General features: G+C 48.9%; 1 protein-coding gene across 2 annotated transcripts in view; it reads right to left on the bottom strand.

The window, feature by feature from the left end:
- Window positions 1-26823, bottom strand: part of LOC144104865 (uncharacterized) — a 38680-nt gene that overhangs the window by 1989 nt on the left and 9868 nt on the right. The window contains exons 3-9 of one of the 2 annotated variants that reach the window (XM_077638086.1): window positions 26074-26423; window positions 23473-23631; window positions 17484-17736; window positions 13756-13933; window positions 9193-9428; window positions 2546-2668; window positions 656-799 (exon numbers count right to left, since the gene is read on the bottom strand). In XM_077638086.1, coding sequence (XP_077494212.1) covers window positions 656-799; window positions 2546-2668; window positions 9193-9428; window positions 13756-13933; window positions 17484-17736; window positions 23473-23631; window positions 26074-26423 — 1443 coding nt within the window. The remainder of the gene's footprint in view (window positions 1-655; window positions 800-2545; window positions 2669-9192; window positions 9429-13755; window positions 13934-17483; window positions 17737-23472; window positions 23632-26073; window positions 26424-26823) is intronic. The other variant, XM_077638085.1, reaches the window with a different exon arrangement.

Below are 26823 nucleotides of genomic sequence, written 5' to 3'. Positions count from 1 at the left end.
AACAGCAGCAGTAGCAATGGCAGCAAAGCATTCAAATCATCTACGGAGGATCTGCTCATGCTTTCTTGCACCAGTTTCTGCTGCCGCCCATTCTTGCTCTGCGAGCTGTAGGCAGCCAACTGAGGGGAAAAAGAAGAGGGGGGGTGCACATGCAAGATGTCCTTCCAAAGCAAATGCACAAAGCCCTAGGCAGTGAGAATGCCAGGCCACAACGCAGACCTCTCGCGTAACTGTCAAATGGTGCTATCATTTGACAAAAGCTTTTTGAGCTTCCAGCTTCCTCTGCAGCTGAAGCAAACCCCTGATCTAGTGCCACAATATCCCCCACCACAACACCTTCACCCTCGCTATTTACCACAAAACATTCAACAGAACATCACCAATTCAGGTTTAAGATGGGTGGCACACAGACCACACATAGGTCTTCCCTCCCTTCGTCCTCTGTGTAGTTTTCGGTCTGTTTTCAATCATCAGTGCCATTTTTTCACTCGAAAGGAACAGCAACAAGATGTCTAGGAACGTTTTTGAACATCTGCAGATCTATGCACTCTGTTAGGCCGCACAAGAAGGGCACAGGGCAGCAGTGATGGTTCCCATGGGCAAGAAATTCTGAGCACAGCTGCTGTCCGTGCAGCAGGAAGCGCACTTGTAGTACCTGCAGTGCCGGTGGCGGTCACCATGGGGGAAGCAGTGGTGGCTGGTGGACAGCACTGGCTGCCATGGGGATACATGGGCGCCACAAAAGGCACTCCACCTGGCCGGCCACTACGCCAGCTGGGGCGGCAGCGCTCCACACAGCCTGCAATGGGAGGCACACAGGCAGCACCCAGTCATTAACCCAAGCACAAGGGTGCTCAAGCATCAAGGCAGTGGAATACAGAGGCAAGTGCCGTCTGTTCATTTATTTGTTAATTCATTTGTTTTATTTATTGATGTATCACTCAAACCCCCTCCACATAATTGGAGTGGAGGGATATTAAAACTGACACAAGGCAAACAAAAATTACACAGAAAAAAGAAAACACGGCCAATGACTTCGCAACACAAGCAGTGCAGTTTCACCAGCAGAGTCACAAAATAAAAACTGGAGAAACAGAACGAACACCCAATATGCAACATCACAAGCTGATGCACAAGCATTTCAGATGTCAAGCAGTTTATCGTAAAATGCTGCACTTTATTTATTAGACAATGTCCTTAGCAGTGCATTCCATTCCATAATAATTACTTTTATCACCTGAAGAGAACAACGCAAAAAAAAAAACCACGTCCAACTTTCTAAACCAAGGCTCTCAAAACTGTACTCCAAGCATCCCAAATGGAAACTGCTGCTCCCAAGCGAGAATTCCTGCTTGCTCTTGCCGGACGAAAAACCTGGCGGGAATCAAGTTGCATATAGTACATGCAAATTCAAGCACTCATGTGTGGGACTTGCACACTTCAAAAGCATTTGCTTGAAACTCCAGCAATACAATATACGCTGCACTGCATGGACGAACAAGCAATGTGACCTTGTGCAATTGTATTGCTTGCACTGCTCTTTCACGCAAGCCCATTAAAAAGCCCCATTTATGGACACAACAATTTATAACTCATGCTAACAGTCTTGGTTAACAAACCCTAACAGTCTAAGAAATCCATGAACTTTAAAAAAAAATATGCCAAGAAAAACCCTAAAGAAAGTCAGAGAAATCGCGAATTTTGCTATTTCCTATGTTACGCTTGCAAGTGATACTAGCCTGAATTTGAGTCAAAGCAATGCTTTCGTCACATCTCGCTGCACATGTCTACACCACACCTTAAGTCGCTGATACCATGAAATGATATCTACTAGCAAAAGTGCGCAAGAGAATGGTTTTCCACCACTTGTCACTGAACTGCAAAAACCTTTAGGCTAGCTTCATTAGCATCATATCTCCCACCTCAACCCATAAAACGATGACATGCCCAAAAAAATAATAACAAAGAAAACAGGTCAGGACTGCACCCTGCTGCTATCGCCCATGCCGCAATTGGGCACACCCAATGAGAAGGCTCAGCAAGCCTGGCCATTCATGTCATCAGTGCAGATGTGGCTAATAACCTGTGGTGGCGTGTCACCTTAACCAGTTGCAAGCATGAATTTTAGAAAACTTATTTGTAAATTATAGGGTCTACGCAGAGCTTTAAAATGTGACTGGAGTACTCACAAAGGCAACCTCTACAGATCTGCAGCACTAGAATAAAACGACCAAAACCATTTCAGGATCCCTTGACACTGCCGCAGGTCATGCCACTAACCACGCCACAAACCAACTGTGTGCTAGAGTGCAGTGCTTCTGACTCTGCAATAAATGCGTATTTTGCTGCCCCCACAAACATCGCCATAGCCAGGAAGAGGCATAGAAGCAATTTTTACCAAGAACTAAGACGGGATGGAGTTGTTCTCAGTGTCTCTATTAGGCCACCGAGCTACCCATCTTTTCCCTGGTGGCTGAACAACTGCAGCTGTGCTTCTTCGGTACGCTCAGTGCGAGACTCTACGGCTGTGTGTGCGTGTGCTCACCGTCGGCAAGTGGCGACACCTGTGGCATCAGCAGAGGCGGCGGGGAGTTGGAGGCAATGCCCTGGCCGCTCCGGAGTTGTGCAGCAGGGGGACGCAGGGTTAGATTCAGGGGTGGAGGGGGGCCTGGACAAAACAACCAGAGGAAAACACCCACCCATCATGCTATTGCATGCAGCCCTGCTCCCTCAAAAGAGTGCAACGTCATGATGGCCGCAATACCTGTCCTGGCTAGTCGCCGTAGAGGCGCACACGTTCGCAACCTAAACACAACTGCAATACTGTCAATGAGAGAACTCGCATGTGCTTGCTCATAGATTGCATACACAACAGATAAACGAAAACATACCAGGCTCTAAATCAGGGGTTCTCAAACTAGGTTCTAAGGGCTGCCTTTGTGGGTTCTGTGAGAGAGAGAGAGAAGTTGTTGCCAGGAAGAAAGAAAAGGAAAGTGCACAGGCCTGCCCATTGGCTCAAGCCCAGTCACAATCGCTACCACGTGCAGATAGTAGGAGAGTTGAAAGATGGGATAGAAAGACAGGATAGTAAAGACGCGCTAGGATAGTAAAGACGCGCTAAAGACAAGGCCGATCCCGGAGCACCCACACTGGCCAGTCCCCCTTTTTCGCACTTCTGTTCCTGGTCGGGGCCACACCGCCGAGCTAAGCCAAGACAAAAAAGAAAGTGCAGGCGTCTCCACCGTAGCTCTTAAGGGGAGATGTGCGTCAAAAAAGCGAGTTTTTCGCGAAATTTTTCAGTTTTGGGTTTTTGACTATAAAATTATCTTTGGGCATTCAGCTAAAATTCCTGAAAAAATCAAGCCGAAATTCGAATGCGAAAGATCTATTTTATTGAGCCACGGTGGCTCGGGAAACTGCAACTTTTCGTGCACATCGTCAACTTTCGAGCGTCTGCCTCTCGAGAACGTGGCACAGCCCACCATTGCCGTTTGCTTGGAGAGGTAGAGTAAGCGTTCTTCTCACAGACAGCACCTCCTGCCGTTTCGTATTTTGGCTGTAAATAATAAAAAACACGTTTTCGGCGCCTATTTCGAGCATTTCTACTGGACCTTTAAATCACGTGGTGCTTTAGCGTAGCTACCATTGGCCGAGACTGATGCGCAACTGTGGCGAAGCCCACCTTTTGCCCGCCTGCTTTCGTATTGTACAACGTCTACATCGATCTCTCTGGCGTTTGTTTTTTGAATCAGTTCGAAATGGACAATGACACGAAGAAGCGCGATTTCCGAGCTCGAAAATATCATACGAAGAAAGCATACTGAGGATGCCGTCGCAAGCCTCGATAGAGAACAACAGCGGAAGGCAGCCGCCCGACGCCAGCTAGCCCTAACCAGGGCAACGGCCACTTGGGCGAAATTGACGCCATGGGTGAACTTCGTGAGCGCCTCGGAGGTGAGGATTGGAATGTTTAAGAGTGACACAGCTGTGAGCAGTCGTCATTCCACAAGTGCCGCGATATGCAACATCAGCGCGCTTACATTACTGGTAAGCGGGGCTGCTTGCCCAACGTGCTGTACTTGTAACCTTGTGGTACGCGAACCGGACGAAAAACGTAAGGGCCCTTCGGCGTTTCTTGAACTCCACTGCGGAAATAGCGAGTGCCCTGCATCGCTACTTCCTTCTACATACACCTCGAGCCATGCTGTGCCTGGTGGACTCGCGGATGACATCAGCGGAAGCAAGAGCTTTCAGAGCGGGAACTCCTGCGACAGCTTTGCCGTGGACATCAAGGTGGCCGTGGCTGCGTACGCGATGGTATAATATGGGACACAGTAACTCTCAAAAAGTTCTCGAGGAGCTTTGTGTGCTGCCACCAGAAGAGCTTGTTGTGCTGGGAACCTCCCGTGACCAGAGAAGAATGAAGATGATGTCGGTCCGCCAAACAGCCGAAGCCCGAGCACATCGCCGTAATATGGCATAGAGATTTAGTCTGACAGGCTCCCTTTGCAATGATCGTGAGGGCCTAAATGGCGCCATCACCGGCGCGGCGGCTCGGCTGTGCCGGAGGTTAGGGTTTGGCGAACGTGGTGGCGTCTGCCTACCCTCTTTTCCGCGCAGCCTCCGAAACTCGCAACTAAATACTCGTTAATTCGAGCCCTGTTAATTCGGAAATAGGGATAAGTACTGTCGGCGCGGTCCTGGCCAACGCCCATAAAAGGCTATGACTTTGGACGGGCGCTACAAATTACGTGCGAAAAACTTTTTTTTTTCTTTGCCAGTGTCGTCCATCCTTCCATCCATCAGTGGCCAACAGAAGCACGCGGTCAGCCGCGATCATGACACCGGCTTTTAGCCTCATTCGCTGCTATCGCGCGTTCCAATGATTTTGTGCAGTAGACGGCTTCCATCCCCCATGGCACGATAAGGCGAAAGTACTGAAAACGATGCTTGCACAACCGGACAAGCACTGGCACTCTGCCAAGTTCGCTCCCCCCCCCCGCTTGCCGCTAGAGCTAAGGTCAAAAGGTAAACACACGGTGATGTTATTGCTGCACAGCATCTGGGCGCACTGCCAAGAATTGTGTTGTGGACCGTGACGTGACGGTGGGAAGCGGAGGGAAGCGTAACCGACTGGCGTTTTTTTTTTCCAAATTCTTAGGCAAAAATCGGGGGTAGGTGGGTTCATTATGCCAGTGGGCTTGTACGCCAGTAAGTATGGTACAGGGGTAGTCAAAAAATCCCAGGCCGCTCTGAACTGCCACGGAGCGGCTCCTCTCTGCTATCGGGGCGCTGTTATCGCACGCTTGTCTCGCCGCGCTTGTGTTTCCAGGGTATGCGCAGAGAGGGGTGATGCCCCCCCTCTCTCGCTCTCCACAATAACGAATCAGTGAAAAAAATAGTGCTGCGTACGCCTGCAGTGTTCGCTCTTCGCTCTCCGTATTCGGCTGTGGTGCAGCGCGTCGCGGTGCAGACGACCATTCGCATAAAGTGACGCACTATGCTGGCGGCCGTATTTAGTATGACTTCATCTGCTTTGCCTGCGCGAAGACGCTAAATCTATTCATTAACACAAGACTCGAGATGACAACCTGTCAATAACGAAGCAGTAAAAACTCTTCAGAAATACAGGCAGAGAATGCATCTTCAAACCCTGTTCGAGTGTACTAAGCTTCCAGAAAGTTGAACAAAAATACTGGAAATACTGAACGTGAAAATTCAAAGTTGACTGCTCAGAGAGCCGCAACAGAACATAGGTGAAGGTAAATGCACTATATCGTACGCCAGGAAATCGTAACGTAGGAAGAAGCACACGAAGTCATACTTAATACTGCCGCCAGCATAGTGCGTCACTTTATGCGGATGGTCGTCTGCACCGCGACGCGCTGCACCACAGCCGAATACGGAGAGCGAAGAGCGAACGCTGCAGGCGTATGCCGCACTATTTCTTTCATTGCTTCGTTATTGAGGAGAGCGAGAGAGGGGGGGCATCACCCCCTCTCTGCGCATACCCTGGAAACACAAGCGCGGCGAGACAAGCGTGCGATAACAGCGCCCCGATAGCGGAGAGGAGCCGCTCCGCGGCCGTTCGGAGCGGCCTGGGATTTTTTGACTACCACTGTACATATACTGCAATGCAAACGGTTCTTGTCAGTTTTTTTCGAGGCCATTCGATAATTCGAACATCGGATAATTCGAACTTTTTTCCCGGTCCCGTGAAGTTCGAATTAACGAGCTTTTACTGTATTGTGCTTTTGTGGACCCTTTTACACAAAAACTATGCAAGCTACATAAAAAATAAGCCCATAATTGGAATCTGCATTAAAAACCTTATCAATGATCTAAGTTTCATAATCATAGGTTCAATATTAAGAAAAAGTGTCTTTGAGGAGCATCTCGCTTGTCGCCTGCACACAGCGTTTTTCTGGGCGATTCGACAGCATCAGTGGCAAGCCCATTTAAACAGAAAAGTCAATCTGCCAAAACAGAAAAAAAAAGAAAGGCTTTGGATAATACTGATTACAATTTGTACTTTTTTTTTAGCCACTGCCTCACTCATTTTGAAGCGCCTAGTGGAGTTTGCCCTCAGCCAAAATGTCTACGTGCACAATGAAGTGAACATACAATGAAAAAAAAAAAACGTCTCATTCAAGAATTCAGACTAAAACGATGTTGAGTATATTTCGTCAAATGCAAAAGGTTTTAAGTTATCAGCCCTCCGCTTCTTTTGCAGGGGATGACAATGATGCGCCTGGGAGTTTGTTGTAAGGTGTATGCAGACTTGACAGATAGCGGCCACTTGGGCACGCATGCACAAATGCCTCTATGACACTGCCCTGCATTTGTGGGCTGTGGAGACATACCTGTTTTAGTGGGCCTTCATTTCTAAAAAATATCTTCATTCGAAACATTTGGCAGTGTGTATCTGCCTGTTTTGGCGAGGTACCGCCTGCGACAACATTTTCCTACGTTCATACAGCTCCACTGTAGCAAATGTCGACTCCACATCTTCCCATGTAGCAACCGCTAGAGGTTATTCAACAAGGTGTGCACAGTCGAAGCAGCATCAGACCATCATAAGTGCACAAGAGCTGGACAGCACACATCAGGAAGTCAGAGCCACCAGAGACCGACATGACAGGGTTTGTGACGTTTGCCAGTGATCACGAACAGGCTCCAGGTGTGACAAATTCCAGCACCACATCGCGGCCCCTCCGCCCCTGACCGAAATCTTTCTGTGGCCTGTAGGAAACGAAGCAGTTGGCACGCTGCCAGTGTCTCTCTGCGGACAGACTTGAAGACAGCGCTAGCAGACCACTGCAGTACCTTGTCGGGGGAGTAAAATGACGAGGAGAGGAGGCAAATTTTAGAGCGAATTTCCAATCAACAATAAACAACGCAAATCCAGTTGCTGTTTCGATGACAGCCACACTCCTCCGAACTTACCCAAGCTTACCCGAGTAACTAAGGTAAGTTCGGGTTGCTAGGCAATGGCACAAGACTGAAAATAAGTATGTACATACATACGTGCATACAGTGACAAGACTCTTGGCCGATGTTGGCAAGCGTATGAGTGCTTTCACAATAGAACAAAATTTTAAAAATGCAGCGCTTGCTGCCAGAGCAGCAGTTGGTCAATGAAAGCCAGGTGAGCTGTCACATGATTCTGAGCGCACTGCAGCCAGTCGAGCGTGGAAGCGATAGAACACTTGTCTTGTGATTGTACTTTTCTAATTTCCCGTCTTCGAGTTAGAGGTCTGAGCATGAGTGAAAGATGGGCATTTAGTAAAAAAAAAAAAATGACTGTCGACAGCATGCAAACAAACAAATTTTTACAAAACTGAATGAAACCATTAAAAAAAAGCACAAAGGGGTCATTCACAAGTGACCCTGACTGACTGGGATGGGGTGATTCTGAAATTATTTCATTCAACCTACTTCCCTACACTACCACTATAAATGTGCAATGTGCAGCTGTAAGATACCCCACACATTTTGCATGCCAACCACACTTATTTTACGCCTTCGATATACAAACCACTCTGCAAGTAGAACCCCATTTAGTAAAACTAAAGCTACTGGAAAAGCATGCAACTTGTTTGTAGCTTAGCAGTGAACTTCGTGTGCCATAGGGCTCACAGTACATGCAAAGCGCTGTGGGCCTGGCATTACACTCAGGAGATAGTGTAGATCTGCAGCAATACAACTCGGAAGATGGCTACAAGGACAGCTCAGTAATGAGGCAACATAGAGACAGGGCTACCACTCCCACGTACAAGTATACTGCATTGGTGCAGTCATAAAGTACAGCCTGCAAATGCTGTCCACTTATGTTCATTGCGTTTTAAGTAGAGCAGCTCATTTTAACTTGGCTGGACAGCAACAAATGCGTTGAGGTCACCAGCTGCACCATCTTTCATAGCCACCTCTAAGCAGCAACAAGTTACGTTAGTTCTGCATGCACTTCAATGCGGAAGACCGAACTGCCATTGGTGCGAAACCTGCCAGACCTGGGTCTCAGCGCATGCACTCCTTTCCTCTACCAAATTCTATAATCCGCTTTCCCATGATGCGATCCAGGTCAAATGAAATAAAAAATTCATGCCACTAAGCAAAGCTCACTCTATTATTAAATATTATTAATTTATTTGGGCACCTCTTGACGTGCCAAGTGTCAGCATGCTGTTTTGTGAATGCGTATTGGGCTGGAAGGGATGAAAATCAAGCAATGCGACATTCCTCAGCAAATATGAAAACCTGCTGGGGTTACCCAACTGACTAAAAATGAATGAGAACTCCTGGGCTTGCTAGACAACACCCACTAATACCAGATTTCCTGAAGTAAAGCTACAAATGCACTGTACACGAATTTTTATTCAGCAGGGAAGCTGACATTCAAGTTTTGCAGCCTGTTCACTGAGGCTCCAAGCAAGTTTACCAAACTCCCTTCCAGTCGAGTGAATTTTGCGGTGAGTGTCTGTTCATCGTGCGACACTACAAGAATGGCGAATGCCACTCTGAAAGTGACAGTAAATTTGTGGGATTACAAGGCATTAGCCCCCAAGTGCAATTCCCTTTGCACGTAGTGCAAGTGTAGATATATAAACCAAGACACGGCAAGAAGGGAAAGGCACTAATCAGCTCCTCAATCTGTGGAAAGGGTTGCAAGCGTGCCGTCTCGTGCCTGCTCACCTAGAGGGGGCGCCTGTTGTGGCGGCGGGCACTTGGGCGAAGGCGCTGCCCTGGAGGCTGAGGGCGGCCGCTGCTGGTTGCTGTCGTCGTCCCCTCCGTCCTCGTCTTCCGTGCTGTTGTTCGTGTTGTTGCAGCCGGAGGCACTGTCTTCAGGTGTCGCCATGCGCGTTGCTGCCAGGTTGCCAAACGGGGTGAGTGGGGCCGTCTCCGGCCAGGACGTGCACCGGGAACTACCCCTGCAGATGCGGAGGTGTGCACAGGCAATGTCTCGACTCAGCAGAGACTTCCACACAGGCATGACACAGGCGGCAAAATTGTCACTGAGCCTCAGTCGCACAGCTCCTTTTAATGCAGGACACTTTTACGGGCTTCTCCTCTCAATTTCTTGGCCCTTATATTCATTTCATGTTACAGCAAAAGCTGTATGTGCATCATCTATGCATAGCGTCCCTTTACATCCCCACACCCCTACGCCTGACCGCCCCACCACGACTGCTCACTGCATCCGGCTACTGCCACACTCGTCATTGCAGCATCCGCTTACCATTTCTCGTATCCACACCAGATGCTCGCCTTATAAGGCGATGATATTCTTTGCCAGCAACAATGGCGTTAGGCACATCATGCTTATGCAGTGAACTCGCGAGCAGCCTCTACTGCACCATACAGCTCGTTTGTGACGGGGACCACGCGCCCGTATTGAGCTGCAAGTGCCCTGAGCACACCGCTAACACCGCCGACAAAACGCCACGTTCCGCTGCTGCCACAGCTGCGATCTCATGACCATTGGCAGCAGCCTCGCGGTGGGGCACGCAGTCTGGCCCCCTCCCACTTCCCTCCTTTCTTTCTCCATGTCGGCCAGAACGAGATGGTTGTCCTCCAACCAACGGAATGAAATCAGGTCCACCCCACTCCTCCTGGGCCATTTTGCATGTACAAGCATCGTCCAAGTGAGAAGCGAGGTTGTCAGGGATGAAGCACGCGAAGGGCCTCGCAGCTGATGGGTGTGCCAACAGTGCTGACCACTGCAGTCCTCCACCAAGCTTTGGGCATCTGTAAACATGACAGGCAGCGCGTCGCATTCAGCGCTGATTACAGGCGAGATAGCGAGAGCCATGGGCTGGCCTGGATGCCTGCCAAGGCTGTGCAGGCACTCATACCAGCCTCACCCGTACTACTACAGTGGACGCCCAATAGACGAAACTCGGTTAAATGAAACTTACGGATAAACAAAATTAAACAGGGTTACTTGGTTGATTTCGTATATCTGCCGCAGTAAAATTCTTCGAATAATTGGAACACCACTAAAGTGTTACCCTCGGCTAAACGGCACACAAGTTAAAAATCTGGAACCCTCCCGAGCGTATTTGTGCTCGCATATGTCAGCGGCAGACTCGCAACCATGAACAAATTGTTCGCAGCCAACGCTATAGCCGGGACAAGCCAATCCAGTAAGTCGCTTGATAATTTTGTTTTTGTTGTCGTTCTGCGTTAGGCCTACGTGCGATCGGTGTTGTCGGTGTGTCGACGTGATGAAAAGCGTTAAGAAGCGGCCGCACAAAGCACTCTCGCTTGAAAAGAAGTTACAAATTCTGCAGGAGCTTGAGCGAAGTTTCCTTTCAAAAACAGAAGTCGCGAAGAAGTTCACATCCCGAAGTCGACGCTTTCGCGGATCATGAAAAACAAAGACGTCATTCAAGGAGCTGTCAAGTCTGGTACCTTCGCTTCCAACCGGATGCGTATGAGGACGACACCGTATGAAGAGCTTGAAAAGGTTCTTTTTCTGTGGTTTAAGCGTGCGCGGAGTGCCAGTTTTCCCATAAGTGGACCCATTTTGGAGCAAAAGGCGCGGGAGATAGCCCTGCAAATGGGGGTTGAGAATTTCTGCGTCAGCGACGGATGGCTTAGCAGATTTAAAAAGCGCCTTGGCCTAGTCTTCAAAACCATCTCAGGTGAGAGTAATGCAGTGAATAGAGAAGTCTGCGCTGACTGGCAACGCGGACGGCTGCAGGAGATTTTAAACAGCTATGAGCCACGAGACGTATTCAACGTCGACGAGATGGGCCTCTTCTACAAGGCGCTTCCATCGAAGACTCTCGCCTACAGAGGCGAAGCCTGTACAGGTGGGAAGTGCAGCAAAGCGCGCATTACCGTGCTGGTGGGCGCTAATATGGCAGGTGATGAAAAAAGAAAGCTGCTGGTGGTAGGAAAATCGAGACACCCACGTTGCTTCAAGGGCATTCGAAATCTACCTGTGGCCTACACTGCGAATGACAACAGCGTGCATGACAACAGCATTTTTCGAAAATTGGCTGCGGGAGGAGGACGCAAGGTTTACGAGGCAGGGCAGGAAAGTTGTCTTCATCGTAGATAATTGCCCTGCCCATGGCCAATTGGAAGGGCTGAAGTCCTTCAGCCTTGAATTCCTCCCTGCCAATGCAACTGCTGTCATCCAACCAATGGACCAAGGAGTCATCCAGAACGTCAAGGTCCACTACCGCCGCCAACTGCTTCACCGCATGCTGCTTTGTGCTGACTGTGGAAAGGATTATGTCACTGACTTGCTGTCTGCTATCCACATATTGGCCCGTGCCTGGGAACAAGTTCAGGCAACAACAGTGCAGAGGTGCTTCCACCATGCAGGCTTCGAAGCACACTATCCAATAGTCCATGAAGAGGCAGGTACTGCTGATGAAGAAGCAGACACTATATTTAATCAAATAGTGCCCTCTGCCCCTTTCTCACGACAAGACTATGAGGACATAGATGCAAATGTACGCACCTGTCGCGAGGAAAGCCTTGAAGAAATTATTGCAGAAGTGCAAGCCGAGGACCACTCTTCCTCCAGTGATGAGTGCGAGGACCCAGTGCCCAGTGCGGTGCCAGACAGCGCAGCTAGGAATGAGTTGCACTTTTGCAACAGTACTTTGAACGTGAAGGGAGTGCAGAATGTTTGCAAAGCCTTTCAAATATGCACAGTTACTTTGTTAAAAAGCAAATGAAGAATGTAAAACAGACCACAATTGATTCCTTTTTTCCTTCACGTCCAGATCAGTAAGGGCTGGTGCAGTGTAAATAAATATTTCTACATATGTGTGCTTTGCTTAAATGAAACTTCTGATAAATGGAACACTTCTTGAATCCCCTTCAAGTTCGTTTTAGAGGAGTCCACTGTATTATCATCCTCATATTTGCGTCTGCCTATACGCTCTGTAAGTGAAAGTCAGGCAGTGTGCGCATTACATATGCGTTCCAATGCGCACTTTGGCCCACGCTACACTCAACCACTTGCGCCCGCAATACTATTTTTCCTCAGGGTCAATTCCAGCCAGCACTGAAATTTCTTAACATTGAAAGTGCGGCAAAATCTACTTCGTTATACTGAAGCTAGAAATACATAGTATTCTAAGGGCGCGAAGTTATAAAAACTGAAATACTTCATTACATCGAGGATTTCATTACACTGAAGCTCGTTGCGTCGAGGTTTAACTGTATAACTCGCACCCATCTCACCCCGCTGTAGTGGCTCAGTGGTTTGGGTGCTCGAACTGGTGATCGCAAGGATGCGACAGCTGCGTTTCAATGCAGACGAAATGCAAGGCACCCATGTGCTATCTCGCTCAGACCTACACTGCGCACTCGCGTGGTGTACCTCATACTGAACGCGATAGTACTGTGCGATGTCGGTGCATGTATAAGAGCCTCAGGTGTTTGAAATCTTCACAGCCCTCCACTACGGTGTCAATAATAGCCGCTATTGCTTTGAGGTGTTAAAACCCTTAAATCAAACCACACCGTGATGCCCGGTCCTATGAAGTGTGGACACAGCCGGTGGTTGGTAAATTGTTTCCAGAGTGTGCATGCACATCGTCGATTACACGGTGCACAAAGCAAGACAAACCAGATGCACTATTTTGAGGGGACTTCCTGCTTGCATGTCTCATCCGTTCCCATCAGCCTGCAAGAGCATGTGTTGGATTGCGGGGCTGCTTGACACGATTAATGGCCTTCTACAGTGCTGCTCGGTTTCATATTCGGTGAAGGAGCTCGCTTATTGGCAGTCGCTGAAGCAAAGCACGAAGCTCGTGATACTCTTTCAATACTTTTTCAGTGGCGGCATTTATCTCCAGCCATCAGTCAAGATTATGATAAATCTGCAACTCATTGAGAAAATACTTCGAGGTAAAGGGTAATATAAATGCACAGCGCCGTGAGGAGTGGCTCGGCTGCACAGAAAATTTCGACTGAACTGATATTTTGAGATATGCGATGTTGCGATTCCAAAGTAGCGAAGTTTTGCTGAACTACCCTCGCCACTCGTTTTGCTTGGTGTTTCTTCTAAAATTGCTTGTCATATCTTCATGAATGCACGTGGGCCAAATAAAGCGGAATGGGAAGGTTTCAGGAATGCATGATATCTGCGGCACTGCAAGACAAAAACTTGAATGCAACGAATATCGTGATATAACAGTTTTTTTCGAGTAGTAGTACTTCGTTATATTGCGACTCAACTGTGCTTTAAAAAACATGCCCGAGTAGAAGGCAACGGTGCCCACAACAGACCTGAGCGGTGGCGTGGCGCCACCCCCTGCCGCAGAGGAGGAGCCTGGCCCACCCTCATCGTCATCGCTGGCGTCCTCTGAGGGGGGCTGGCGGTGGGGACGCCCCAGTCGAGGTGTGTCCTGAGCCTCAACCCAGGCACCCCCCTCCTGGGCACTCAGCTTCAGCACTAGCCGGCCCCCTGCATGACAGTGCGTGCCACTCAAGTGGCTGAGGCTACCAGGAACCAAACACAGGGTTGAAAATGTGTCCATCTGTTAGGCAAAGGGCCCAAAGTTTTCAAATCTATTTAAAACATACCCGCTGCTGTGGCTCAGTGGTTAGGGCGCTCGGCTGCTGATCCGGAATTCCCGAGTTCGAACCCGAACCCGAGTGCGAACGCTAAGGCCCCCGTGTGCTGTGTGATATCAATGCACGTTAAAGATCCCCAGGTGGTCGAAATTATGCTCGAGCCCTCCACAATGGCACCTCTTCCTTCCTTTCTTCTCTCAGCCCCTCGTCCCCGATATGTAAGACAGATACTGTGCCAGTTCCTTTCCCCAAAAACCTATTTTCAATTTTCAACATTTCTTTCATCTAGAAGCCAAGACACATGAAGGATCTACAACTGCATTTTCACTGGCAACTAATCTAATACAACCGGACCTCAATGATACGATCATGGATGACACGAATTTCGGTATAAAAATTCATAAAATTCCCTGGCTGAAGTACACTTGTACAATGTGAGCAAATTCGGGCGTTCTGAATGCTACCAGCCACTGCTACCATGAATGCAACCACACTTGTGAGGACTGAGTGCTACCCTTGCCGGTTGCACAGCACGCACGAGTGCAAAGCAGTGGTATGCAGCTGCAAATAAGTCTCGTCAGCATGCAGATTTCGTTCAGTTTTTTGACAACACAAATTTCGGGTGATACGAATATATTTTTCAGAACCTGTGAGATTCATATCACCAACATCCAGCTCGAAGTGTTTAGGGCAATCCCCCAAAGTGGAGGAAAAACTAAAACAAGCAAGTAACTGCACATCAGCAACTACACATTAGCAGGTCACAAAAAAAAAAAGCTATACAGCTTTCACAGGAACTTTCTTTCAACTAACTACCAAGTAACATAGTAACACAGTATACAAGCAACAAGACTTGGGTGTTGACTTTTGAGGAAACGGAAATACAGTAAAACTTTGTAAATTTTGAAATCACTGGGACTGCGAAAATTATTCGAATTAACCGGCCAAAGCAAAAAAAATTGCAGTGCAGGAACGTGCTACCTTCACTGGACGAACTTGGGGATTACTGTACAACTGCTGCGAAAAAGTAGACTGTCCAGCTCGTAGCCCTTGCTGAACAAAAAGAAAGTTGACTCCAAATAATAAGTCGACGCATACACCCACACCACCTAGTGTGCTTCGTTCCACCGCCACATTTTGTTTTGCAGTTTCCCGCGAGATGGCATTGCAGTGCGTGTGAACTCAAAGCAACAAACGCGTAATGCTTAACGACACAATCACAAGGACAGCAATCCGACACCAGTGGGGATCAGAAGTCAAAAAGCGGCACTCCACCGTGCCTCCACACTCCCATGCCGCCCTGGCCCGACTGACTAGCAGCAAACTGAACTGCAAACAGTCCTGTAGTTTCAATTCTGGCGCGATGCACGCTCTGGAGATTATCGGAATCACAAGTTGGCCCTCGCGCTGCCTACCGTTTGTCCGAAGAAGCGACCGCCAGTGTGAACGAGCCAGATAAGTGGTGCACAGTTCAAATTTTCTCCAGTGCAACCAATTTTCATTCAAATTTACGACTCTCTGAATTTATGATTTGAATCTAATCGCAAATTTCACAAATTCATAAAGTTGAATTTACGACTTTATGATGGGAATGGGCACTGACAATGGGCTCGTACTACCTCGTGCTACCTTGAGCTCGTATTACCTAGACAGCACATAATGGCCGATTCACACGACGGTCCGTTCGCCCACGGACCGCGCATCACGTGTTTGTGCGTCACCAAATCTAGAGGCGTGCTGTCGGCCCGTGGACTGGACAACCAAGGAAGTTCAAGTGCCTCTCCTCTCGCGGGAATTAGCGGCAGCCCGCGAAGATGCGCGCGCCAGCTCTGGAAACCACTGCTCTTGCCAGTATTTCGGCTGCCGCATTTCGCTGAGTGGCGTCGAGCTGGCGTGCTGTTTGACAAGCTGCGCTGTGTTCGCTACAATGACAAAGTGATCGACTCGGCTAGCAAGACGGCCCACGCCATTGAGGAATTGGACAAAGGGTCCTACCTGCACCATTCAATAGCAGTCGTGGGTCGGGAGGAGGAACCGGTTTGACCAGCGTTGCCAAACGCTTTAAAATAAGCTGGCAACAGTGGTACACCCAGCGCACGTCGTCTGCTCTTTCGGTCCGTCGCGTCCGCTTGACATCATCAGATCGCAGGCCAGTTTTTAGTGGCACATGAACACGTGATGAGCTGGCCGCGTGCGAACAGTCCGTCGTGTGAATCGGCCATAATACGCCGGCTATGCATATAGGTTGACCCCGAACTTTAGGATGGTCATTTTTTTTTTTTTAAGAAAGGTTGACCTAACCCTCTAATTCTACTCTAATGCTACTCAAAGAAACGGTGCAGGCCGGCACTGCACACAGTCAACCCGTCACGGGCATGCAGCAAGAATGGTCATGTCGTGAGACATGCACTGATGTTGTTAGGGGTTGAAGGTGCTTCAATGTCAGTGCCTTCATTAGGTGCTGCCTTGACCATGGCCAGGCTGGAGAGCAGAGAAGAGCACACGCACCATTGCCTCCTGTCCAGCTGTGCCTTGATGAAGCACTGAGAGTACGTTACTTTGAAACCGGTATCTACACCTGCGTTGCAGTGAAGCACATCTTTTCCTTGGCAGGTGCGCGCTTCGGCGGTCCGCAAGAAATACCAGATTGGCTTTTGTGATAAGAGTTCGGGGGCTGGGGTGCTTCGCATATCAAGCATCGGCATTACTAATCGGCACCACTCTGCAGCGCCGCCTCGGAGCTCTGAGGGGCCGTCGCTTGATCGGTCTGCGGCGAAATCGGGATTGGACATCCTTGCATAGCACCTCAGCTGTTGTAATTAACCGTGCTGATGCATGCTGCCGTTTCGAATTAGCTGATAAAATTTACATTACGAATTGCAGGACTACACAAATTCTTCAAATTATCCAGGATTTCAAATTACCCGAGTTCAAATTATCAAGGTTGTACTATACGTGCAATACACACTAGTCTGTACCTATACTCTTGCCATTACTACGTGTTCCGTTAAAGTTCTTCTCCTCGTCCTCCATTTTCAAGCATAGTCTGTATTTGAGGAAAGCTTTTCGCCCACAAATACAAATAAGAGAGCCCCAACTGTACATGTCAATATAATGTTGTGGCTTCAAGCAATTTTTTTTTTATGTGACATTTCTTTCCGTATTGTTTTCACTGCTATTTTCAAGTATTCCCAGCTACCTTGCCATTGCTTTGTCACATCCGCAAAGGATACCACAGAGCAGCACATGCCCCTTCAATAAAATGCAACACCAGACAAGATGGCAAACCTCTGCTTCTCATGAAGAACCAAGAAAAAAAAAATACCGTTGCTCTCTTTAGCACTGTTTCTGCACACAATAAGCTTAAGACTAACACGCCTAACCTTATGTTTAAGCAGCACTGCAAACAGTGGGATTCAGAGTGCGGGGGGTTCCCTTACCCAAGAAAAATTTGAGGGACCCGACAGGCGTTGCAGCAGCCGCATCCTCAGGTGCCTTCAGGGGCTTGGCACGCATGGGTTTCACCTCGGGTCCCGATGGCGGTACCCGGCTCTCTTCACTCGAGCCACCTCCACCATCGTCATCCATGGCAGAAGGGGGGGCAGAAGCAGAGGAAGGAAGCTCCTCAGCTGCCGGAAGCTCCTCTTCATCGTCAGGCTCATCCGGTGGCTCGGGCTTCACCTCAGGCTCCTTCTGCACATGACACACGGCAGACAGTCCAATATGATGATGATGATGATGATGACACTTAATGGTGCAGCAGAGGCATCCGAGCCAAAGTGCATCATGTCACAAGGTGTCTTGCTTCTAAACAAGGTTGTGGCAAAGCCTAGGCTTGTGCACATACAGTAAACCTGGATGTAGCAAACCCCCCCGTAACAAACTCTTCGACAATACAAAGCTCCTTAATTCGCTAATGCCACCTCCATGGAAACACGTGCATTTGTGAACTCTTTGTAATGGGTGTGTTGAGGCATTTGAGCTTGATATAACGAACTCGCTATGCCGACTATCTATTAGCTAGTGCTGCGTTACTTGAAATTTGACCGAACCACGTAAAATTTTCATCATGATAAAAGCCCGAATTGCCATGAGAGGGACATTTACAATCGCAACAAGGGAACGTTTTGACAACATGCCATGCTCCTGCTCTGATGGTGCCTCCGTGTGACAAACAGAGCGGTCTCTGCATCTTATGCGTGCACATCGTTGCCGCTTGGTTTCTCGCATGATTCTGGTGCTGCCAGCTGCCATACAATGCTCTTCTATTTAAAAAACAGGAAAAGAGATGCTGAGAAAACGCAAAGAAAAAAAAAAGAGAAATGCAAGAGGAACATGCCAAGTAAAGCAACTGAAGTGCAAGGACACTTCAATACCCACAGAAAAAGTGGGAAAAAAAATTCGGCATAGGCAGTGAAAATGAGCAAGCATTATATGTAGAACTGCACAAGGAAAATGACCAGATTACCGTAAAAAACCGCATATAACACGAATCCACTTATACCTCCTAATACAGTAGCCGACGGGTAATTCAGACTCCAATAATTTGGACTTATAGGATATTTCGGACTTCGATGAGGCACCGTCAGTCACCCCATAGAAGCCCATACATATTCGCGACAGATATTTCAGACTTTAAAAGTCCGAAAGTGCGATTTTTCAGACTAATTTCAGTCATCTGCGGGAAAAAATCGGCCATCTTATTGGGTTTTCGCCGACGCCATAGAGTTTCTTACTATTAACTAAAGGGAAAGTTGGCGCCCCGCCTATGGGAGTTTGCATGGAGCTTCCTCGAGACCACCTCAGCCACCATGGGCGCTCTAAGCATCATGGGGCGAAGAGCTACCGACTGCAGAACCACAACTTTTGGCCAAAAAATAATGAAAAAACAAACTTTCAATAATCAAGAATGTCTTAGCATTCAATATCCTGTCTATAAATTGCAACGAGCAGAAAAGCATGTTAATGTAAAGTTTGCCCAAAATTAAGCGATGGCTTGCTCTCTTATTGGCCAAGTATTGCCCACCACAAAAAACAATATTTCGTGCTTAACACATTTTTAAAAATAAATATGTTTACAAAAAAATGTTGTTTGACCACTTCGAGGTTTTTTTTTAATGACACTTCGGAAACCAAAAACCTTCTATTGGCGTCGTATGCTGTTGCGTTTTCGCTACTATGGCTTTTGCGCACTATGTTTACGCCAAATTCGTGGATGGAACAAGACATTTCAGGAACGCCACTCTATGTTCCTGAAAAGAACGACTGTCCTGCACCAAGTAGCTCATCGCCCCATGATGCTTTAAGCACCCATGGTGGCTGAGGTGCAGTGCCGCCAGCTCTATTTATTTAATAGTAAGAAACTCTATGGCCTGCGCAGAAGCCGCCATCTTGGATTGAGGTAGATTTACTCTGCAGTTGGATTGGCTCGACATATTTTCGGTACTTCATTTTTGCCAGTAGAGGTCCCTACGATCTCACACTTCGAGGTGGCAGCCAGATTGCCATCGCCATCAACTTGCTTTTGTTGCCAATGTGTCGCGGGCAGTTATCCCTTGTCTCATACGTTGAAAATTGAAAATTGGTTGTTGGGAAAGGAAATGGTGCAGTATCTGTCTCATACCTGGGCGGACACGTGAACCTTGCATTAAGGGAAGGGATAAAGGAGGGAATGAGAGAAGAAAGAGGGCCGTAGTGGAGGGCTCAGGGATAATTTCGATCACCTGGGGATCTTTAACATGCACTCGCATCACACAGCGCACGGGCGCCTTTGCGTTTCGCCTCCATCTAACGCGGCCGCCGTGGTCGGGTTCGAACCCGGGTACTCCGGGGATCAGCAGCCAAGCGCCCTAACCACTGAGCCCACCGCAGCGGGTCTCATATGTTCGCCATTCGCCGTTTCGTCACTTGAGTTTCTCCGACCGCGTCAACCGAGTGGCGCTCCGTCTTCACAAAGTTACATCCGTTCGCTGTTTTGCGACTGCATCCGGCGGTTCCATCGCTTTGAACGAAAAGTGCCTTGTCTTTGCGTGTGTTTGACGAGTGGTGTGGTGCACACTCGGGTTGTGGACAACATGGCCCCGCCGGTGCCGCCGGGTCCGTCAAAGAAGCGTGGGAAGTATTCAACTAAACACCGTGAACTTGCTGTCTAGCGTAGACAGTGAAAGCACAACTTTGGCGCAAATACAGGCACAAATTGTCGCCAGCAAGAGAAATTTTCCGCAAGGTAATATCAGTGACCTTTTTTTAAGCCGATTTCATCCCAATAAAGTGATTTTTGCATACTTCATGGATTTTTCAGACTGTTCGATTATCCGGACAATTTTTTGGGTCCATTTGAGTCCAAAAAATTGGTCGGCGACTGTACAAGCTGTAATTTTGGGATAGAAAAAATGAAAAAAACAAAAAAAAAGTTTTCATCATGTATAATGCAAGTAAGGAAAGGCAGTCAGCTCGAAGATATTCTGGAAGCCATGAAAGCCAAACTTTCTCAGATTATTTGTGTACGCCAATGCGCCAGATATGACTCGTCTAGCGCGGGCGCCAAATATCTGGTAGATACAAATCTGGGTGCCATGCTCGTGCCTAATTGTGTCATGGACCGTGAGCATGCGGAGACCGGCTCTGGCATACGAGCGCTTACTTGCGTCCTGGACTGCGAGCATTTGCAGACCGGTTCCGGCATATGCGCGCCAACTTGCGCCCTGGACCGCAAGCATGGTAGAGATTGGTTCCGGCATATGCGCGCCTACTTGTGTCTTGTATCGCGAGCATGCGCAGACTGGTTCCAGCATACACATGCCTACTTGTGTCCTGGAGCATGAGCATGCAAAGACCAGTTCCGGCATATGCGTGCCTACCGTAAAAACCTGCGTATGTAGTACGAGGCTTTTTTCCTATTATTTGCGCCTCAAATTTCCGCCTCGTAATATTTGCAGATCCAAACAAAAATTTCAGTTTTGCTCGAAGTTTTGGTTTTGTTATTGCCGTATGGCTATGGCTTGGCTTCGTTACCCGTGACAGCGTGGTCTTCCTGACAGCATACGCGATGACGCATAAACCACGCTTCGCGAAGGAAACGGTATTCGGCTGCATTCAAGAGAAAGGCTATTTTAGTTGCAAAGAACATCGGCAACAGTGCAGCCGCAAGGCAGTTCAGCATTACCGAGGGAAGCATCCGCGGATGGCGACGACAGAAGGAAGCACTTTTCACGTGCAGCGAGACGCGAAGAAGCTTCCGCGGCCCGAAGAATGGGTCATACCCAGAAATTGAACTCGCCCTAACGAAGTTCATTAGAGAACAGCGAGCCGCACTTCTAGCTGTGAGCATGGAGCTCATGCAGGTAAAAGCTAGGGAGCTTGCTACAGAAAAAAGTATTCCAAGCACCGCCTTCAAAGCGAGCAAACACTGGATCTACCGCTACATGTGCCGTGCTGGGTTTTCGTTACCCCGGCGAACGTCGATTTCCCAAAAACTGCCCGAATCGTTTGAAGAGCTGCTGGTGGCTTTTCAGCGCCACATTTCACTGCGCAAGTCCAAGAACTTTCAACTAGGGCAAATAGACAACATGGACCAAACGCCGTTTACCTGGACATGCCATCACCCCTCACCGTGCACGAGAAGGGTTCAAAACAAGTTTGCGTCGGGTCTACCGGCAACAAGAAGACGCGGGTTACGGTCATGCTATCGTGCCCAGCAGACGGCCACAAGCTCCCGCCCTATGTCGTGTTCAAACGCAAAACAATGCCGAAAGGTGAGGAGCTGCCAAAGAATGTCATCGTGAGATGCCACAAGAAAAGTTGGATGAGCGAGGGCCTTGTCCTTGACTGGGTGAAGTCCGTGTGGTGTAGGCAGCCCGGTGCACTGTTGTCCTTCACGTCAATCCTCGTGCTGGACGTGTTTTGCTGCCATTTGGCCGACTCGGTCAAGAGAGTGTTACGCGACTGCAGCACTGAACTTGTCGTCATCCCAGGCGAAATGACTTCCCAGCTGCAGCCACTTGACGTTTGCCTAAACAAACCTTTCAAGGATGCGGTCAAGCGGTGCTATGCAGAGTGGATGCGCTCAGGTAAGCCTGCAGTGACGCCGACCAGGCGGCTGAAGCGAGCATTGCCAGCCACGCTGTGCAAATGGATTGTGGACGCATGGTCAAGCATCCCAGCGGACCTTGTGCGTTGTTCTTTCAAAAAGTGTGGCATCTCGAACGCCCTCGATGCACGCTGTTGAAGAAGAGAGTGACTGAAGTGCGATGTCCGATTTCAATAAATGTCTTTCTTCTTTGTGCTTACCTGGCTTGCCTCCCTGGTATTATACGCAGATAATTTTTTTTTTCTATTTCGCGTCTTAAAAATTTAACCTCGTATTATATTCGGGTTTGTATTATACACGGGTTTTTACGGTATTTGTGTCCTGAACCACGAGAATGTGCAGACCGGTTCTGGCATATATGTGCCCACTTGCGTCCTGGACCGCAAGCATCTACAAACCGGTTCCAGCATATGCGCGCCTACTTGTGTCCTGGACCGCAAGCATGTGCAAGCTGGTTCCCGGCATACGCATGCCTGCTTGTGTCCTGGACCAAGAGCACGCGCAGACCGGTTCCGGCATATATGTGCCCACTTGCGTCCTGGACCGCAAGCATCTACAAACCGGTTCCAGCATATGCGCGCCTACTTGTGTCCTAGACCGCAAGCATATGCAAGCTGGTTCCCAGCATACGCATGCCTATTTGTGTCCTGGACCAAGAGCACGCGCAGGCCGGTTCCGGCATACGTGCCTACTTGTGTCCTGGACTGCTCGCCATGCACCTGCTTCAGTCCTGGACTGCAAGCATGCACAGACTGGTTCCAGCATACACGCACCAACTTGTGCCTAGACTGCTCGTCGCGCGCCTGCTTGCGTCCTGGACTGCGAACACGCATGCACATGAAGTGCACAGTACACTGCGGCTTGTTGATATAGAATGATGATGCTGGCACCGCCAAGGGTCGGACGCTGGCAGGCGAAAATCTTGATCCACATGTTCAAGCAATGCATGGTGGTCATACACAGATGCCTTGACTACGGTGACGCGGCACCAAAATGAAACTGTGCCGCGTCAAAAGATGTTCTGATATCCTCCATGCCATGGACGGCGGATGGTGGACGCCAGTTTTTTTGCTAATGGGACATATAATGCTTTGGTATTCAAAAATTCACAGGCTATAATGTGATGCAACATGTCTGCATTGGCAGCAATAGTTGTGCATTTCACTTTAACACTGATCGCTTTCCGAGTGAGTCACTGAATTCAGTATTGCTGTCACTTTTTTGTTCCACAGCTGTGTGGGCTTCTGGAGATGGGTGGAGGATGAAGGTAAGTGGCGAAGGAAAACTATGCTGCTCACACTGGGAAAAAAAAAAGGCCACACCCGTGCGAAGCAACGCACCTTGACACAGTTGGTGGCGGGACAATGGCTTCCACTGCAGCCGGCGGCACTGCCCTCGTCCGCTCCTCCTCCTTCCCCGTCCTCCTCGTGGGGCTCCTGCTTGGGGTGGCGCCCTTGGTAGTAGAACTCTATCAAGCTCTTCACCGGTTTCCAGGGCAGCTGCACAGCAAACACCAGAACACACTCAGCACACCCCCACCTTCTCACATCCAAGCTGAACGCCATGGGGGGTATGCGCAGAAAAGGCAGGTGAGATAAGCGAGTGCACAGGTACAACCTTCGTCAAAAGTAGAGATATCGAGGGGAAGGGGGAGGGCATGCATTTAAGCCTTGTAGTGGGACTTTTGTAGCACAGCATCTGTGGAAGTCCCTTCATTTTCAGAGCGGTGGGAACAAGGGCTAATCTCACGTTCCGAGTGATATGGAACACTGTGGATGCATAACAAGCCATGTAAAGTGGCCCAGAAGTAAGCCCTCCTGGGTTCTAAGCTTTAACCAAAGTGTATGCCTTCGTATGCCAGGCACTAGTTATGCCAGGCACTAGTTAGTATCCAATGAGGGGGAAATGCTATGAACCCACAGATAGAATTCCACTTTCTACGGTGACTAATTAAGCAATTTCTGCCGGGTCCTCCACACCCATGTGTGATTGAGCGCAACTGGAAGCATGAACAAAAGGACGAAAAAACAAAATGTGACACACTGTACTGTTTCTTCGTCCTTGTGTGCGCGTCTCCAACTGCGCCGCACACCTCGTGATGCTAGCCAAAACGTCTCAACAGAAAACTGCTTTCAAGGTCTGAGCTCTAATTCTTTTGACTAATTCCTGTCATATAATATCATCATGCAAACAAATACTAAATTTACGCGCTTAATTTGTGCACCCCTTATTTATTACCCTGGTTTAAAAAAAAAAGCCTGCTTGCATACTATTTAAATTCCCTGCTGCACCAGACTAGCAGCATGCACAAGGGTGCACATGGGCGCACACAAGGCAGGCTTGGGAAGATCGGCGCAAACGCATTGCCAGCCATATGCGGCTGTGAAAGGTGTGAGTGGCAAGAGGCGTATTGCGAGCCGTTTACCCACATCGCTCGCACTGGCGGTACCTTTCCTGGATAATTAGTTGCAAGAGCAAACTTCCGGTAACCTCCTGCATGCGCTGGAATCCGAAACTACCTAACCGTTTGCTGTTCGGTTTGTTGCTAATCAGCCGGGCTGCACCTGAGAGGGGTGGGGGGTGTTGATAAGCTTTGCAAGGAAACGTTTAGTCATTACTCTCAAAGAAAATTACTATACAGTAGCCAACCGATTTTTCGGACTCCAATAATTCAGACTTGCGTGATATTTCGGACTTAGCTGAGGAACCATCGTGCACCTCATAGGAACATGTACATTTTCACAACCGACATTTCGGACTTTGTGGGGTCTAAAAGTTCCATTTTTGGACTAAAACAGACGCCAACTATACTGTAGAGATCGTTTCTCAACCCAAAATTCGCTATTTCGACCTAGTACAGACGTACGGGCATCGCTGCCACAACCAACTCTTTCTCCGCCGCCGTGAAATGCGCTTCTTGGATTTTAAACGGAATCGGCGGGCAGAGGGCGCTGACGGAATGAATCGGACGGACTGGCTTGGATAGGCTTGGCTATTTCTTCATCACTGCCATTCGAGATAATGGGACGCTTTCCATTGCTATCGAGATGGCCTACAAAGAACACGTGGTCGCATTGAAAATGGTACAAAGGAACAGCGGGACAGCCGCAATGTCCGCCGCAGCGTGGGCGACAACACCCGCGGTGGTGGGACAGCAAATGCGGTAGAGGGAGGGGGAGTGGATTCGGAGGCGCTGGCTTCCGTTCGCGTCTTCCCGTAGGTTACTTCTTGGTCTTTGCGAGTGTCGCTGCGCTGTGCAAACTGACTGTTCTTGCTTCGCACGGCAGGCGCATTCGTTCGTGGCATGACTTGCGGCCACGTCGCACTGTCTGGTATCGTGACATGAGAGGGCGCAGAGATGACGAATACATGACTATGGCTCACGTACAGTTCAATATTATCACTTGTGGGCGGAACATGGGGAGGAGCGATTTTTGCGATTTTGAAAGCCAGATTTTCACAGAAAATGTTATTTTTTTCTAGGTTCACGGATTTTACAGACTGTTCGATTAGTCAGACCATTTTCTGGGTCCCACTGAGTTCAAAAAATCGGTTGGCAACTGCATATTCATAAATTTTTGAGAGCACTTGCCATCAACCATTGAGGTGGCCACTCTGGGTCTGAATACTTTACAAAACATTGCTCACGATTCATGTGTTCCAAAAGACTGCTGCTGAGTTTCAAGAGAGAAATGTGGCTAATTACATTTTACACAGATGGGTACTGAAAATACTCTGCCACACTGCCAGGCTGGTAGAGCACTGGCATGCACAATTCAGATGAATTGTTATACCTATGAGTGTGTGCTATGCAATGCATTTTTGCAATGGGAAACTAAAGAAGGCAACTGTATTTGGACTGTTCAGTTCATCACAGGCATCAGCTTAACAGAGTCTGTTCCTTTAAGGAAGTTCTCTGCCAAGTGCAGCATGCGACTCACAAAGTCCTTCTTGATGGCGCCGAAGTTCTTGCCGCACTCGTCGATGGCGCGCGCGAACAGGCTAGCCTCCGTGGAGGTCATGATGGCTGGCAGGGGCTGGCCCACCCGGCAGCCAGCATCCTGCTGGCAGCCATGGTGAGAGGCCACGAAGTCCGACAGGCCTCGCAGCGCCGTCTGCAGGCACTCGGGACCCCCGCCTCGGCCCTCGGGCCCCCACTTGCCCATGGCGCGCGCAAACAGGCTCACCGCCTTGGCCATCGACATGTACTCGTCAATGCTCTGCTCCGATAGGCTCTCAGGCCGCCACCGGAGCGTCTCCAGGTCTTCCAGACGACGCCCATCACTCTCCCCTGCCACAGGAGAGGAGGACAAAGATACATTAATGAACCAGCATAGACACACATAGTGGACAAGAACAAAAAGAGGCACTGAAAGAGGCGCTGCTTTCTGCACTGGTTTCTCGAACTGTGCCAAACCAAGCAGCCAAACAGAAAGTGTCTTTTAGGAGGAGAAAAGCAGGAGTACGGGGACTCACACCCAAGAGGGCGAACAACACTCGCAAAGGAGTGATCCATGGCAGAGAGAGGACTGGTTAAGACTGAATTCTCTACAGTACAAGACAAGGGAGGAAGGTAAGCCTCAGTCTACTAGCTAATGTTTCCACGAGAGGACTTTTCTTCATTACAACATTTTGGACTAGGCAGTACTGCCTTCCTAAATTCATGATTACTAGGCAATTATTAAAAGCCA

Source organism: Amblyomma americanum, chromosome 9, assembly GCF_052857255.1.
Source record: "Amblyomma americanum isolate KBUSLIRL-KWMA chromosome 9, ASM5285725v1, whole genome shotgun sequence".
NCBI classification, from domain to species: domain Eukaryota; kingdom Metazoa; phylum Arthropoda; class Arachnida; order Ixodida; family Ixodidae; genus Amblyomma; species Amblyomma americanum.
Note: the sequence above shows the minus strand (reverse complement) of the source record. Positions and strands in the feature narration are given on the sequence as shown.